Below are 17892 nucleotides of genomic sequence, written 5' to 3'. Positions count from 1 at the left end.
AGCTTAACTGTTATGACGTGCTCAGTTGACGAGTCTGCTGACACACACTGTCAGCTTGTACATGAAGAGCGGCCACTTCAGAAGTTACTGCAGGCTAGTGCCTGTGGTAGCACATTCTAACGCCAGTCAGCTGTTTGAAGAAAGGCAGCAAGGCAAAATTAGCAAGAAACAATGTTATTTGAAAAGCTATCTATTAAGCATCCTAACCCTAATTTTTAATAACACTTCAATAGCTGTTTTTGACTCTTGGATTTTTTTTTTCAGTATACTTCCTTATTAACAATGAGAAGGAAAGGAAGGCACCAGCGAGGGACAGCAAGGCGTCCAGCTTCACCATGCAAGCTAAAACATTCGCCAAGCCGTGAAATGCTGACATATGCTCAAGCACAGCGAATGGTTGAAATGGAGATTGATGGCCGGCTGCACAGGATCAGTATTTATGATCCTTTGGAGATTATTTCAGAAGATGACTTAACTGCCCAAGAAATTGTTGAATGTAACAGCAACAAGGAAAACAGTGAACGTCCACCTGTTTTCATAAAGACTAAAAGGTACAAATCTAATAAAGTGAAAAAGAAGGATGTCACTATTCAGAATACACATGGAGCTCCAACACAGGTGAATGCATTGCCAGAACCCAGGTTTAGAATAGTAGATTATGACCCACCTTCTGCTCCTCGTCGGCCTTCATCTTATTACAGGCTCATTGAGAAATCCCCAGAGGAGCTCAATAATGAAGTTGAGTACGATATGGATGAGGAAGATTATGCATGGTTGGAAATGATTAATGAAAGGCGTAAAAGTGATGGTTTGAGTGCAGTTTCGCAGAATGTGTTTGAGTTCCTTATGGATAAACTAGAGAAGGAATCTTACTTTGAAAATTCTAATCAAGGTGATCCTCAGTCTTTAATTGATGAAGATGCTGTTTGTTGTATTTGCATGGATGGAGAATGTCAAAACAGTAATGTAATATTGTTTTGCGACATGTGTAACTTAGCAGTACATCAGGAATGCTATGGGGTTCCTTATATACCCGAAGGACAGTGGTTGTGCCGTCGTTGTTTGCAATCCCCTTCTCGACCGGTTGATTGTATCTTGTGCCCAAATAAGGGTGGCGCTTTCAAGAAGACAGATGATGGTCAGTGGGGACATGTTGTATGTGCACTTTGGGTTCCTGAAGTTGGATTTGCTAACGCTGTATTCATAGAGCCTATTGATGGTGTCAAGAACATTCCAGCAGCCAGGTGGAAATTGACATGCTACCTCTGCAAACAGAAAGGGCTTGGTGCTTGCATCCAGTGCCATAAGGCAAATTGTTATACAGCATTCCATGTAACTTGTGCTCAACAAGCGGGTCTGTACATGAAAATGGAGCCTGTTAAAGAAACTGCATCCAATGGAACAACAACATTCAATGTGAAAAAGACTGCTTTTTGTGCTGTGCACACTCCTCCAGGGTGCGTGAGAAGGCCACTAAACATTTACGAGCCAGCTGAAGTGAAAAATGGCATATGTAGAAAAGATTCACCTAACAAGGCAACTAAAACAAAGTGTAAGGCGAGGCAGAAGACAAAGAAGGCTAGGAAACTCTTAGTTGAAAAATGTACTGCTGTGCCTGTAGTATCTGTCCCATGCATTCAGCCTGATAGGTGAGTGTCTTCACAAACTTGGTAAATAATCACCTGATTTTCATTTGGAATTTTGTGATGAAATCTGTAGATTATTAAATAAACCTAATGAAAAGTAAAAAGAAAATGTAATATCTATCTAAAAAATTATGCTTCTATGTCCTTGTGTTTGTGTTGTAGAGTCCCTTAAGCCAAACAGATTGGGAAACCTGAGATCACTTTCAACCTTTTTTGCTCAGCCAATTGGAGTTATATCACTGGTTCAATCAGATCCTAGAACCAACTCTCATACTATTTCTGAACTAATCACATTCCACCAAAAAAAAACCTGTCTGGCACATATAGACGTTTAACACAGAAAAATGCAATAATAATTCATAGAACAAAATGAAATTTCCCTATGCCTGCTTCCAATCTCTTCACTTTCCACTCCACGCAACATCAACAGCCTTGAATTTGTACACCCTCCTCTGGTAGTAGATAGCACCACACCCACGCACGGCCCTGCACTCCAGAGCTCAGCCCAACTACGATTTGATACAAAGAGTATATGTGCAGACCAAAGACATGTGCATTGTAGTGATTTCATTTGCCCTGCCCTCTGGTGCAGGCTAGGCTGCTCCTCACTTTCACTCCTGCAGCTCTTATTGCAGGAATAGAGAAATACAGAAAGAAAAGAGGGAGAGTGACAGGAACAGATTATCGGTGAGAAAGGGGAAAAGTAACAAGAAAAATAAAGAATAATGGAGAGAAATCCAGCGAGTAACAGAGAGAAAAGGGGAGAACAACACCTGAGATCAAAGCAGCTCTCCTAGGAAACTCCTAAAATTCTTTGCCCAGCCCAGCATACTGGGCACCTCCAACATACACAAGCTGCACTGCAGTGACATGTCCCCCTGACACCCAAATGTTTACCATCCAGAGCGCATGAAGCCTTCCACCAGTAGAGCCTTGTCGGTCTAAAGCCCATTTCCGAGAGCTTCTCGTCTCCCTTCACTCCAGTGAGACACCATTACAAGACCTCGATGACATCATCAGCTCTGAAGGTAATCTATACAGAGCTCTATGCCCCAAATTACTCATGAGTAATGCGATGGGAGATTTACTAGTACCTATTGTGAGTACTTGGATCTTTGTGTCTCTCTTTCAAACTGGACAGAAAAATACAAAAAAAAGTTTTCTTTTTTTTTCTCCCTCCCTTCCCCCCCCCCCCCCCCCCCCAACCCCCTGACAAAAAAACAAAAATAAGCGTTACAGAAGTTGCTAGTGCTTGAAGGACAAGTAATGTCTTAAGTGGCATACCTTTTATACAAGAAACGACAAATAAATTTATTTGACAATTTTCCTGCTGAACGAAAACCTAAAGCAGCACTTTTTTTCTTTGCTAGTCTGCTCTGAAGTCATCAATTATATACTCAGCTGGCAGCAATGTTTCTCCAAGGTCAAACAGTCCAGATCTGTTGAACCAGTTTGAAGTTGTACCTCCCGTTGTGTGTAATGGGAGTCACTAGAACATTTCTGACATCAACTGGAGTGGTCTTTGGCGAGGAAACTCTGCTCGTGTCCCTCCATGATAACAAGGAATTGACGTTTTCCAAACAAGTCAAATAAATTTGCATTAGACTTATCATTTGATTAAGTACACTCCTTAAGCTTTCCTATTTCTTTAAGCTAGTTTCCATGTCTGTCAACAACAACAATAACTTACATTTATAAAGCCCCTTTAACAAAATAAAATGTCCTAAGGTGCTTCAGGGAATGTAATCAGACAAAAATTGACACCAAGCCATGAAGATGACATTAGGACAGGTGACCAAAAGTTGGTTAGAGGTGGGTTTTAAGAAGGACCTTAAAGAAGGAGGGAGAGGTGGAGATGTTTAGAGAGGGAATCCCAAATCTTGAGGCCTGGACGGCTAAAGGCATAGCCGTCAACGGTGTGGTGCAGGAAATGGATGCACGAGGCCAGAGCTGGGAGGAACACAGAGGAGGAGATTAGAGATAGGGAAGGGTGAGGCCATGGAGGGATTTGAACATGAGGATGAGAATTTTAAAATAGAGCTGTTGGTGGACCAGGATCCAATGTAGGTCAGCAAGCACAGGGGTGTTGGATGAATGGGACTTGGTGCGAACTTGTTAGGAACACATGGGTTGCTCCACCTACACCTCGCAGAATGCCTGTGAAACCCACTCCCAGACTGGTACTTGCTGTGTAGCAGAGTTACTGCACTGTGACTTAGTTGGTGAGTTGAGTATAGGGATTGTTTGGTTTGAGAAGATGGAGTGTCCAGTGAAAATAGCAGGCAAGTTTTTCACTCTTAACATTCATTTCTTGAAAATTATTTAATATTGTTATAAAGGTATCATAGCTGTAATCCAATAGAGAACATGGGCATAAGGGAATATATATTTTTTTTAAAAGTTGCCCTTTGGGGTATTGATGTGCCTTGGACCCCCCCCCCCCCCCTCAATCTCTGTAACCTCCTCCAGTACTACATTGCCCCCTTGTCCCACCATTGGCAGCCGCTTAGGTCGTACATTTTAGAATCCCCTTCCTAAACCCGTCCACCTCCCTTGCCTAATTTCAGATCCTCTTTAAAATTCACCTTTGTTGACAAGGCTTTGGGAGACCCTTCCTAATATCTTCATCTTTGATTTGGTACCCTTTTTATTTTTCCTTACGCCTCTGAAACTCCTTGGGACATTAATCTTCGTTAAACTACTAAACAAAAGTATGGGTGGGGTGGGGGGAGAAGAAGGGAAAAGTGCATCAATATTTCCCATCCAGCTAATTTTACTGTTCATTAAAATATTTCTTCTGCTCCAGATAAATACAGTATACTGTTCAGTTCCCAGTAATAATAGCAAAAAAATCATACGTTATTAGGTCTACTCATATGGTACAAAAAGTCATATGTAATTTTTTTTTTGCTTTTAAATGTTTTTGTACCGTTGGTCTAATTACATTTTACGAGGATGTAAAGTAAGATGTACTTTGCTAATGTCTCGCTGGACCAGCTAAAACTCTGGTCCGGACTTTCCTGCAAAGTTTTGGCGTAACTACAGCATAAGAGCAGAGTTATGCCACTTCCCAAGGAAATTCGCTCGTTACTGATTTTCGCCGAAATATCACTGTGTGAATATCCTCGATCGTTTGTGCCATTCCTCAGTTATTGAAACCCCACTTGGCTCATTAATATAGCTCCACCCCCATGCAAAAGACCAGAGAATGCAAGTTTCCTGCATTTACGCCTGTTCTGAATGGGTGTAAATTTTATGCCCGAAAGTGTACCGGTAATCATTATTTTCTGGTGTTTTATAGCTTTTTAAGCAATTTTTTAAATTTCTCCTGAGACCTGCACTGTGTTTTCTATATCTTTGCATGCTTCTCTATGGCATCAGAATCTGTTACATTAAAAAGGGAAAAGCTTCCACAATTGCATTTTCTTAAACATGCTGTGCTTAATGTGCATAAAGTATGGTTTATGACCTTAAACTTAATTTTCATAACATTAATAAGATAAAGTGGAACTTAAAGAAAATGTTCTGCATTTTCCTCAGTCCTTGATTGTTTACGCTGATTTTTACATGCTGGTGTATGCTAACATATTCTCAGGAAATTCCTGCCTGCAAAATTGGCATAGAAACCAGTGTAAATTTCGGCATAATTTCTGCACAAGTGCGAGCAAGAAAATTCCAGAACGTGATTTTGTACGTGCACATGCACAGACCTTTTAACCTTTCATGCTATTTTTAATGTGTAATTTGTGACTAACTGAATTTTTCTTCCTTTTTTCTCCTTATTTGGTATTTATGATCTTAAAGAAAAGAAAGACTTGTATTTATATAGCGCCTTTCCATGACCTCAGGACGTCCCAGAGTTCTTTACAGCCAATGAAGTACTTTTGAAGTGCTGTCACTGTTGTAATGAAAGAATCGCAGCAGCCAATTTGCACACAAGGTCCCATAAACAGCAATGAGATAATGACCAGATAATCTGTTTTTAGATGTTGGGTGAGGGATAAGTATTGGACAGGACACCGGGAAGAACTCCCCAGCTCTTCGAATAGCGCCATGGGACTTTTTACGTCCAGCTGAGAGGGCAGATGGGGCCTCAGTTTAAAGTCTCATCCAAAACACTGCACTTCCGACTCTATCTAATCTTTAATCTTTAATTTCTTGTTTCTTCTTTGCATATCTTGTCTGGTTCATTACCAGTGTTGTATTGGTTTTAGTTTCATTTTTGGCTGAGACTGTCTTCTATGACTGTCATGAAAGAAAAGCTTACCTTCAGTGCGAGGAGGTTTCATCTGCTGAGCATGTAGCTTAATTGTAACAAAATTGGGCACTGAACAGTCTACTATATTTATCTGGGGCAGAATAAATACTATTGATGGGACAGTTTGACTATTGTAATGAACAGTAAAATTAGCTGGATGGCAAATAATGAAGCATTTTCTTCCCTCCCCACCCTCATACTTTTGCTTAATAGTAAAAAAAAAAATTGCAGTGGTACTTCAAGGTTCAATTATTCAACTGCACATTAAAATAGAGGGAAAACACAACGAACGCTGTACCTTTAAGACCTCTGCTGTGATTACATCAGATGGTCATTTCCACCTCTATAAATAAAGCCTTATGACCTGTATCTTAAGTTCTTGTTTAATTTGGCAGGAGTCACACGCTGTGGTCACGACACAGGAGAAAGTTCTCCTGATTTTCAATATACTTTTTTTTTTAAGAAGTATGTTATGTCCATTTTTATTTCCTCCTCTTGAACAAATTACCTACTCGCTGTGGTACAGTTTCTCCATTACTTCAGCAAAAAGGCAGGGTGGATTGACAATCTATTTGGTCCATGAGGACATTGTAGCCCGACCCCACCCTGTATTAAGCTGATCTACACATGTGAATTTACAGTGTAATAATGATCAGAATGGGAATTTTTGCTAATTTTTCCCCTCCTTAACTAGAAGTTATTAAGATCAATTGTAGTATCTGTACTTGCACCTTGACTGAGGTCAACCAGCTCAGCACAAATCAGGAATCGTACAGGGATGTTCCTTGTTTGTATGACTTAGCCATTCACTGGATACCCTCAATGGGCAATTGAAATGCCAGTGATTTTTTTTTTAAAGGAGTTCGGTAGGTATGGGGATGATATAAACTTATTTTCAGTGCATTATGTTCATGGTTAGTCACTGACTCCATTTTCTTCTAAGGAATCTTGGTTGGTGCATATGCACCTTGCATTCCAAAGCCAGCCTCTGAGACCTTAACTCAGGCAAATCTCTTACATTACAACAGTGACTACACTTCAAAAGTATTTCATTGGCTGTAAAGTACCTTGGGACCATCCTGAGGTCATGAAATGCACTATATGAATGCAAGTCTATCTATCTTCCAGATATTATGTTGACATTGTTCAATGCTTATGCCCCATTTCAAGATCTGTGACATTCTTTGCAGGTCCTTTCTAACCACTGAATACTTTTATCAAGAAAATCTAATAGCTTCATAATTAAGCAGCTAGAAGTTCTATTTTATTGTATAGTCATTTGATCCAGATGTTCCTCCATTTTTAAAAAGAAATGTTTTAATGAACAGGACTCTAAGTTTCTGTAACATAAATGTGTGTCGTTTTAGCCTTAACATCTGTAGTTGCTTTACCATGTTGACAAGCCCCAACAGAGCAATACACATGTATGTAGTTGAAATTACAACTTGCATTTATATAGGGCCTTTAATGTAGAAAAACATCCCAAGGTGCTTCACAGACATGTTTAAAAAAAATAAATAAATTGATGCTGAGCAGTGACCAAAACTTGGTCAAGGAGGTGGGTTTTAAGGGGGTCTTAAAGAGAAGATGAGCATGGTGAGGGATAGAATATGGACAGCAGTGTTTTGGATGAGCTGTAGTTTTCAAAGGGTGGAGGATGGGAGGCCAAGCAGCAGAGCATTGGAGTAATCAAGTCCAGAGGTGACAAAAGGCGTGGATGAGGGTTTCAGCAGCAGATTTGCCGATGTAGGGGAGGAGACTGTCCATGTTAGAGGTGGAAGTTCACAGTCTTTGTGACGGAGGGAATTTGGGGTTGGAAGCTCAGCTCACATTTGATTAGGATGTTGTGGCCTGAGATAGTGGCTGGGTAATGGGCATGGAGTTGGTGGTAAGGGTACTGGGTTTGTGCTGTGGGCCAATGACTATGGTTTTAGTCTACTGAATGTTTAGCTGGAAGAAATTTGCGGCTCATCCAAGACTGGATGTCAGATAAGTAATCTCATAGCACACAGGACTATGTTATAGATATAAAGTCGAACTGGTTATAAGTAAATTTTAATTGATTTATATTGGGACCTTAGTGAATCTTTCTAATTAGCTGGCATATAGCAGTCACATCTGTCTTGCATTACTGAGCAGTATTTTTCCTAAGCAAACCTGGTCATGTTATGTGGTCACTAGTGGCTTTACTGCATGAGTCTGAACATGTAAAATATTGCATGCTTTATTCTTATGATTTGTGCATTAATAATTGTGTTCCCAGTATTGTGCTGTGCCCAGACCTGGGCTGTAGAGTAAGAAACTTTATTGCACAGTCTGGTTTTCCTTAAGAGCCCTACTTTAAACAAGTATGTGTACAAGAACATTCAAATTACATTTTTGAGTTAAACGTAACATGCAAAAAGCATCTTTTTTTCATTCTACCTCCTTTTTCCCCCCTCATATTCACATTTTCCTTCATGGTTCTATTGGATACATTTATACGAAAACTATTAGTTGTCCACGGCTTTTTTTTTATTTCTGCTAGTAAGAGAAAGGATTTGTAGTACAAAAGATTACCAAAATGGTCACTATAGTCTCCAGTACTTTCCTATTAGTTTAAATGAATCCATAAACATTTACAAAATATATTTTGCCCACACAGAATAAAATACTGGGGAATGTGCTCTGACTAAAAGGAATCTAAAATAATTAGTAAAGAGAAAATAGGGTGCAGTATTAAATAAAGCATCTTCACCACTTGGACTTAGTTTCCCAAGACATCTTAATGACTGTTATATTGTCTGAAATAACTACTTTAAAACAAGTTCTTTTCTTTGCAGGCTAAACAAAATAATGAGTCAGGTGTCATTGCCACGAAAAAAACAGTTTATACAGAGGTTGTATGTTTACTGGACACTTAAACGACAATCAAGAAATGGTGTACCTCTACTTCGACGTTTACAGTCACACTTGCAGTCTCCGAGAAATACACAACAGGTATAGATTATGCATTGTTTTTCTATCCTTTCCCTCACTACTGAGACTTGTCAAACAGGCTGTTTTTGGAAAAAGTACAGATACATCTGATTTGGGATGGTAGTTGATCTAGAAAGTTGCACTTTTTTGTTTCCTGTTTTGGCTGACTCCCACAGGGTCCATTTTGAGTTTAAACTGTAAAGATATTCAATACTCCAACGCAAGCTGTATATGCTAATATTACAAAATAGCAAGATTTTTAAAAGATGTGGTTGCTTTGGCACAGCATGTTTGAAGTGTGCTGTGGTGAGCAGGGCGGGAAAGAGGTTGGCAAAGTTAGCTGGGTAGGAAGGTTGGCGAAAGAAGAGAATGGGGCACTTGGGACTGCTGCTGGTAAGCAGGAAGCAACAAATGCCTCGATGGGCTCTTTAGAGAATGCACAGTGAGACACAGGAAGCTGTGGGCTTCCAAGAGGGAATCAAGCCTGGGAGGGCAGGCAGGAGTAAGAAGGTAGAGAAATTATAACTGGTTAGGGTATGGTTTTGGGTGGGGGCGAAGTATCCGAGAGGGGAGAAATGAATGGAGGCATGACGGTAACAAGAAAGGGAGGAGACAAGAGAGGAGGTCCCAAGAGGTGTAAAAAGAAAAGAATGAGAAAGGAAGATAGAAGTAATGGGCTGGGGTCTGGAGCAGTAGCCAAAATGAGACCAGGAAATTGATTACCAACTCATTGAGCTTGTATTAATTTTTAGTTAATGCTGGCCACTAGATAAATAAAACTTAATCTTACAGTTGGATTTCATCCAACTGTTTCTTAAGCATAAGTTTTTTTCTTGATCTCTGTAGAAAACTAAACTCTGATGCATTTTTGATTATTTTCATGACTATTGAGCCCTAAGAGTATTTCTACAGTGAGATATATAATAGTTTTTCTTTCCTTGAGGAATCAGATCTTGTGATGGAAGGGATTGTAGATTTTGTTCTAAGACAGTTTTGTGAAAGAAAGTACTTCACGTGTAGGAACGAAGGGAGAATTAGTAACAAACAATCATGATTTTCATATACATTGAATCCATTACTGTTACCATAGTTATTCGTCAATTATTTTTTTTACAGAGAAAATTCTTTTCTGAATTCTTAACTTTTTCCCCCCTTCTCCTTCCTCCTGGATTGGAAAAGAGAACAAATGACGAACAGAAAAATGGCTTGAAAGAGCAGCTGAAGTACTGGCAGAGGCTACGCCACGACCTAGAAAGAGCACGATTACTGGTTGAACTTATTCGCAAACGTGAAAAACTAAAACGTGAACAGGTATTGTGTAATATCCATTCTTGTCAAATTCAAAGGATCATTTTGGTTTAATGGATGCTACTCAATTTTTGTTTGTGATTTATATTTTAGCTCTTGGTGATTTTCTTTTAAATCTGTGTAATTAAATATTGGCAGGTCAAAGTTCAGCAGGTTGCTATGGAGCTTCAGCTAACACCATTGACAGTTATGTTGCGCTCAATTTTGGAGCAGCTTCAGGAGAAGGACACAGCACATATATTTGCTCAGCCAGTGAGTTTGAAAGAGGTGAGGATCTCCCTACTTTATTACAAGAGTCCGTTCTTTGTTTTGGCCATAATCATGTTATTTCCATTTAAGCACTCAAGATTGCTTTTAATATGGCTTCTTATGAGTAATAGAATTCATAATAGAATTATGAGTAATAGAATTCATACATTTTCCTGAATGAATTGCTGTATACTTTCAGATGGGGAAGGGAAGCTGGTTACCCCACAATAAGAGCTGTTTGAGGACGCTATGCACATTCATTTGCTCAGCCACCTCTGATCACTGTTGCTGGGCAATTTGCCTTGGCACCCATCTTTCATCAGCAGAAAACAGGACCTCCTTCCCCCTGCTGATTTCCTCTACAAGGACCTTCATGGTGCTGTCTGAAAATCTTGGGGCCCTTGCAGTACTCATTCTGACTGTATTCTCCATGTTCAGGTACAGAAACATGCAGCACAAGCAAAGTCCACCTCCCTTTTAAGTGGTACAGCTGCCTTTAAATGGTGTTTCTCCTGCCCTCCTTCAACCCCACCCCAGAATGGGTGAGCTGTCAATAACCAGCCCAAATAATGCTGACAGCTTGCCATCACATGGAGTTGAGGCACAAACCTGAAAATGGTCTGTGCCTCTCGCCAACATCATTAGGTGGGCATCGGCGATGCCTTGCCCACTTAGAGCTGTCCAATTCCCCTGCCTTTTCCCCATAGCCCTGCAAATATTTCCCCTTCAAGTATTTATCCAATTGCCTTTTGAATGTTGTTATTGAATCTGATTCCACCACCCTTTCAGGCAGTGCATTCCAGATCATAACTTGCTGCCTAAAAAAAAATCTCCATGTCGCCTCTGGTTTTTTGGCCAATTACTTTAAATCTGTGTCCACTGATTACCAACACTTCTGCCACTGGAAACAGAGTAAATAAGGAGAAACTATCAAAACCCTTCATGATTTTGAACACCTCTATTAAATCTCCTCTTAACCTTCTCTGCTCTAGTCTCTCCATGTAACTGAAGTCCTGCATCCCTGGTACCATTTAGGTACCATTTTGGATGCAAGTTGAACATCCCCACCCCCAAAATGAGTTTTTGTTACCTGATTACTTTTATATGTTGTAATTTGTTGAGTGGTTATTTTATGATTTCTATAAGTGGCAAGAGGAGGGAAAAAAACTAGAGGTAGTAGAATTCTCTTCGCAAAAAAAAATTACAATTCTACTATCAACAAAAGGCCAATGAAAAGAAATGGAGTAGCTATCTTGTTCCTTCATGTGCACTGGAGTTTTAATTGACATCCCTAGACTATACCTCCATCTCCAGGCTGACTCTTTTCATGGGCAGTGTAGGACAATGACACAGATACTGTTTATGCAACCACTTCAGCTGAGTCTGTTCACTCAGTGTTCTTTTCCCACTCCCCCTGTCCCAAACCATAAGGATTGACCAGGCCTCGACTCTTAAACCTTACATACTGGTGATAGGAGGACAATGTCCTACTTCCCACAGCATTCTCCATAGTTGATGGCAGTAATAAATGTATTCTTGACTGGATTTAAGTGATCATCTGTAAGGCAGCTGGGCACAGGGCAAGTAGACCATGTAGTAGTCCTCCTGGCTCTCTTTCTAGAAAATCTACAAATTCTGTGCCTCATGCTTGTATATTCTAAAACTTGGTTTGTGAAACCAGTTTTAGTTTGCCAGAGATGTACATGTCTTTAAAATATTTTTAGCATCTTTTGCAGTCAGCTAATATTTGTACTTGAGACACTTAAGAAAAACCCATTATTAACTAAAAATGTTTTTATTTTTCAGGTTCCGGACTATTTAGATCATATAACACACGCTATGGACTTCTCCACAATGAGAAAGAGGATAGAAGATCATGGTTATAATAATCTGGATGAGTTTGAAGCTGATGTTAACCTCATTATAGATAACTGTATGAAATATAATGCAAAGGACACCATATTTTACCGAGCAGCTGTGCGATTGAGAGATCAGGGAGGTGTCATACTAAGACAGGCTCGCCGCGAAGCTGACAGAATTGGTTATGACTATGAAACTACAATGCATTTGCCTGAACCACCAAAGAGTGAAACAACTAAAGCTTTGACATGGGAAGAAGGTATTTATTTTTATTTTTGCTTCCTAGGACTGTATTGATCCACTGCTGCAATACTTTGCCTATTATTTTGTAGGCTGATCAACAAAACAAAATTTACCAACTTGATTTGGATAGAGCATGTAGAATTATGGATATTATTCTGTGTGTGCTTTTATTTCCTTGGACAAATAACTCCCAGCATATGATTGTTCCCTGGTCAACAGCTGATTTTTCCTGGAGATGTGTGATCACAATTTCTCTGAGGGTGAAATTCAACTTGAGTTGAAAACAGGTGTGAAATGGGCATGGTGGCTGATACATATGCCCGATGATGTCGGCGAGAGGCATGGACCAAATTGGTACTCATGCCTCCTTTGATTATTGGTGAGCTGCTAGCGCTTCAGTGAGCTGTTTATTGGCAGCTCATTGAGTGCAAGGTGTGGGGAAGAGAGAGGAGACAATCGGGCAGCAAGTGATGCCTTTTAAAGGCAGCCTGCACCTCTTAATGGGGAGATGGACTTTGGCTGTTTTTAATCATAGCTCTGTCATTGCTGTAAAGTGAAGATGGTGGCTAGGAGAAGTTCTCCCAGCAGTTCCAGGTCTCTCCAATGTGACATGCTGCTTTTTCTCCTCCTTATCTTCCAGCCCCAATGGCAGACTGAGCAGCACATTCATGCTGGCAGAGTAATTTTGTGCACAAGCCCCTGGGCAGAGATTGTCCTGCCGGTCCAAAAATCTAAAAGTCACAAGCAGTTTAAAATGACTAACACTGATGCAGCCTCCTTCCCGACTGTTGCCACCAAGGATTGGTGGGTGGGTTTTAGAATGAACGAATGCAGCGCTCCCAAAGTTCAATTTGGCAGAGGGGTTCTTGACCAGGAACAGGACCCTAATTTACATATAAGCCCCGATTTTTAAACCCCTCCAGCCCCCATGCCTAATGAGAACGGGCATGCTGGGGGTTAAAATATGGACAGAGGACTTGCCTCCCCATTCACACTGCAGGCAGGCAAAGGCCTCAAATATTCAAAAGTGGGGGTCTGATGTCATTCCGACCCTGACATGAATTTAACCCCAGGCTGCACATGTCGAGCATTCCCAGGAAAGCAGGTGGTGGATGGATCCAGGGCCAGAAGAAGCCCAGCAAGGTACCCATTTGTGTGTTTTCTCTGGGTCTAGAACACCAGTTGTCAGCATGTAAAACGGATTCAATAATAATTGTAAAAAGTTATACCATATAAATGGCATGCATCGGCTACTAAATTGAGTTCACCCACTGTCCTTTCGTCCTGGAGCCTTTTTAAAATCTAGCTGAAACTGTTAGATGAAATATTTCTGTAAATTAAGGCTCCTGAGTGAAATAAGTGTGAGTAGGCTCAATTCACCTACTAACGGTATAAAGCCACAACACAAAACGACCTGCAGTTTGGAGCAGAAACCACAAGGTAACCTTCTACGAGGCTGAAAGTTTCAGCTTGTAACAAGGCACCCTTCTGAGATTAAGACAAAAATAGATTTTTAGAGCAGTGTGGAGAGAGGTTTACGCTACATCTAGCATGTGTCATAAGTGACATAGAACTGAGAGGCTTGATGCTGCTACAGAAGGCAAAATGAAGTGAGAACATTTTCTCTTCTTGCCCTAAGCTCACGTTCCTCACCTTAATGAGGACAATAATTCACTTTGTTCATTTTTAAAAAAATTTTAGATACCAGCAATATTTCTGGAGCACTAACCTAGAAACAAACCTAGTCAAGCATTAAAAATTAACTAATTTGCTTGGAATTTCCACAAGGGTTCTCCCGCTCGTCTGCCGTAATTGTGACAGAAACCCTTGAGAAATGGCCTGGTTGTCTCCCCAGAGATATGTGTGAACAATCGGGAGAAGCCCTGCAAAAATCCGAGACACTTGTTTTTACTTTCGATGGGAAAGGGATTTGGATTTTACCAGTCCAGGTTAAATGTGGGAAAGGGATTTGGATTTTGCCAGTCCAGGTTAAATGTATCAATGTCTAATTTTACATGTGGGTATGTTGACAAAAGAGCAATTTGTTTTGAACAATACTAGAAACCAATTATTTTAATAAAATCCAAAATAAAACAAAGTTCTGGCTGAGCAGCTTCAAGGTAGGATGTGATAGTTTATACATCCTGTACTTCATGATTCACTTCAACTGGTAGTATCACAGCAGTATTGAGGGATTATATTTTGCTAATAGTTTTACTTTAGGTAACATGCGATCCAAATGCTAATATGTTTAGTAAATAAAAATATGCATGAAATAAAAAAAATTCAGATCCTATCACACAGAAAATATAACAATGCCCTATTTATAGAAGTTACAACATGGAAACAGGCCCTTCGGCCCGACATGTCCATGTCGCCCAGTTTATACCACTAAGCTAGTCCCAATTGCCTGCACTTGGCCCGTATCCCTCTATACCCATCTTACCCATGTAACTGTCCAAATGCTTTTTAAAAGACAAAATTGTACCCGCCTCTACTACTGCCTCTGGCAGCTCGTTCCAGACACTCACCACCCTTTGAGTGAAAAAATTGCTCCTCTGGACCCTTTTGTATCTCTCCCCTCTCACCTTAAATCTGTGCCCCCTCGTTATAGACTCCCCTACCTTTGGGAAAAGATTTTGACTATCGACCTTATCTATGCCCCTCATTATTTTATAGACTTCTATAAGATCACCCCTTAACCTCCTACTCTCCAGGGAAAAAAGTCCCAGTCTGTCTAACCTCTCCCTGTAAGTCAAACCATCAAGTCCCAGTAGCATCCTAGTAAATCTTTTCTGCACTCTTTCTAGTTTAATAATATCCTTTCTATAATAGGGTGACCAGAACTGTACACAGTACTCCAAGTGTGGCCTCACCAATGCCCTGTACAACTCCTGCATTCAATGTTCTGACCAATGAAACCAAGCATGCTGAATGCCTTCTTCACCACCCTATCCACCTGTGACTCCACTTTCAAGGAGCTATGAATCTGTACTCCCAGATCTCTTTGTTCCATAACTCTCCCCAACGCCCTACCATTAACGGAGTAGGTCCTGGCCCGATTCGATCTACCAAAATGCATCACCTCACATTTATCTAAATTAAACTCCATCTGCCATTCCTCGGCCCACTGGCCCAATTTATCAAGATCCCGTTGCAATCCTAGATAACCTTCTTCACTGTCCACAATGCCACCAATCTTGGTGTCATCTGCAAACTTACTAACCATGCCTTCTAAATTCTCATCCAAATCATTAATATAAATAACAAATAACAGCGGACCCAGCACCGATCCCTGAGGCACACCGCTGGACACAGGCCTCCAGTTTGAAAAACAACCCTCTACAACCACCCTCTGTCTTATGTCGTCAAGCCAATTTTGTATCCAATTGGCTACCTCACCTTGGATCCCATGAGATTTAACCTTATGTAACAACCTACCATGCGGTACCTTGTCAAATGCTTTGCTGAAGTCCATGTAGACCACGTCTACTGCACAGCCCTCATCTATCTTCTTGGTTACCCCTTCAAAAAACTCAATCAAATTCGTGAGATAATTTTCCTCTCACAAAACCATGCTGACTGTTCCTAATTAGTCCCTGCCTCTCCAAATGCCTGTCGATCCTGTCCCTCAGAATACCCTCTAACAACTTACCCACTACAGATGTCAGGCTCACTGGTCTGTAGTTCCCAGGCTTTTCCCTGCCGCCCTTCTTAAACAAAGGCACAACATTTGCTACCCTCCAATCTTCAGGCACCTCACCTGTAGATAAAGCTTTGCTGTTAAAACAATGTTCTATTTGTTACAATTATGAAAAAACAGAAGATATCAATGTTGATGTATTGATGCCAGCCTTTAATTAAACTCCATGGGGTAGAGTTTCTGCTTTGGGCATAATTTCCCGATTGTGCCCAAAATGCGCTTGAAATTGGGCTAGTTAGGTTACAGGTCAAGTTTCCGCAAAAATGAATTTGCACAGTCACAAACGTAAAATCTTCCATGAGCCAGCCCAATCGGGCAGCGTAATAGAACATAATGGTTTCTTTTTCTTTCCATGAACAAAGTATTCCTTGATGTATTTGAGTTGTATCCTGGTGCAGTTTTATTAACATAGCTGAAAATGGGTTTATCACCAAAAATTAAAATTTTAATAAGGGTGTCCAGTCCTCCACCTGTGAGTAACCTGATTTAAAATCATTGAAAATGACTTAAAAGAACTATACTGAACCATTTAACAGTTTCATTGGTGTACATAGTCAGTTTCTTAATAAATTAAATATTTTTTGATATGATAAAGCTTTTAAAATGTGCCGACTAATCCCTGTGCACCTAAGAAAATAAGTGCAATTTGAAGAGCTTTCCCGAACCAGCGTAACCTTGCAATTTTGACCTGCGGGCGGGGCCTGATTCAGGCAAACTGAATCTTGAACCAGCGTAAAAGATGCGGAAAACACGAACATAAGTGTTCTTGAGCGAAACTCGCTTACGTTCTAAATTCCCCAATCTTTTGCGTGCTTCAGCCAATTGCGCTGGAATCTGGGCACAAAACTAGCGGAAACTCTACCCCATATTTGTCATGTAATGGTGGTTATTTTCATGGTAGTAATTTTAGGAAGCCTGGAGCTCTTGACTTAAAATAGAAATCTGTTAATTGATCCTTTTGCTTCCTTATAGTGGATAGATTACTGGTACCTGCAAATAGAGAGCACATGTCCTTGGAAATGCAGCTTAAGGAGTTGCTGGACAAACTGGACATGACATGTGCAATGAAATCCTGTGGTGCCAGATCTAGACGTGCCAAGTTACTGCGAAAAGAAATTAATAACATCCGCTTGCGGTTAAGCCAACAGAAGGCTCAGAATGAACAGGCACAGACTGAAAACAATGTAGTTGAAGATGGAACAAAATCAGAACAAGATGGTGAGGAATACGGTGAATATCATTATTGAATACATTTGATGCAATTGGTTTTAATGCTTTTCAGGCAGCATGATTGCCAAATGCCACCTTTATGCTTCTTAAAGTGAAATATTACCACATGGGGATGAGAAAGAACCCCCATATATTAAAAAAAAGCTCGAATTGTTGGACTGTATCCTCCACTTGAGCTGTTCTTAGTTTATCTTATACAAAAGCTCCATAGAAAGCAGTCACGCAAGTGCTAAAGTCAGTACCCAGAAGTGCTAAAGGATATTTATGCCTAGTTAGCACCAAAATTCAGCATGTTTCTATTCTGCAGTTTAAACTTTAGTTGTGTTTAGGCATTTCAAAACCGGGAAGTGAATTAAGTACAGATTTATACAGAGTAAAACAACACTTCAATAGTGCCAGGTTTTCTTAACCCACGCTTTCAATGTAACTATTTTGTG

At 40.3% G+C, this 17892-nt stretch overlaps 1 protein-coding gene across 8 annotated transcripts in view; it reads left to right on the top strand.

Annotated features, from left to right (window-relative positions):
• LOC137341620 (bromodomain-containing protein 1-like) overlaps nucleotides 1-17892 on the top strand; it is a 48522-nt gene that overhangs the window by 18138 nt on the left and 12492 nt on the right. For 2 of the 8 annotated variants that reach the window (XM_068004908.1, XM_068004907.1), the window contains exons 2-7: nucleotides 265-1649; nucleotides 8727-8883; nucleotides 9979-10173; nucleotides 10309-10437; nucleotides 12226-12538; nucleotides 17198-17455. In XM_068004908.1, coding sequence (XP_067861009.1) covers nucleotides 283-1649; nucleotides 8727-8883; nucleotides 9979-10173; nucleotides 10309-10437; nucleotides 12226-12538; nucleotides 17198-17455 — 2419 coding nt within the window. In that variant the 5' untranslated portion in view covers nucleotides 265-282. Of the gene's footprint in view, nucleotides 1-264; nucleotides 1650-8726; nucleotides 8884-9978; nucleotides 10174-10308; nucleotides 10438-12225; nucleotides 12539-17197; nucleotides 17456-17892 lie in introns of those variants that run through there. The other 6 variants (XM_068004912.1, XM_068004909.1, XM_068004910.1 and 3 more) reach the window with 5 other exon arrangements.

Source organism: Heptranchias perlo, chromosome 24 (assembly GCF_035084215.1).
Source record: "Heptranchias perlo isolate sHepPer1 chromosome 24, sHepPer1.hap1, whole genome shotgun sequence".
In the NCBI taxonomy this organism is placed as follows: Eukaryota; Metazoa; Chordata; class Chondrichthyes; order Hexanchiformes; family Hexanchidae; genus Heptranchias; species Heptranchias perlo.
This window is presented reverse-complemented; position numbering and strand designations above follow the sequence as displayed.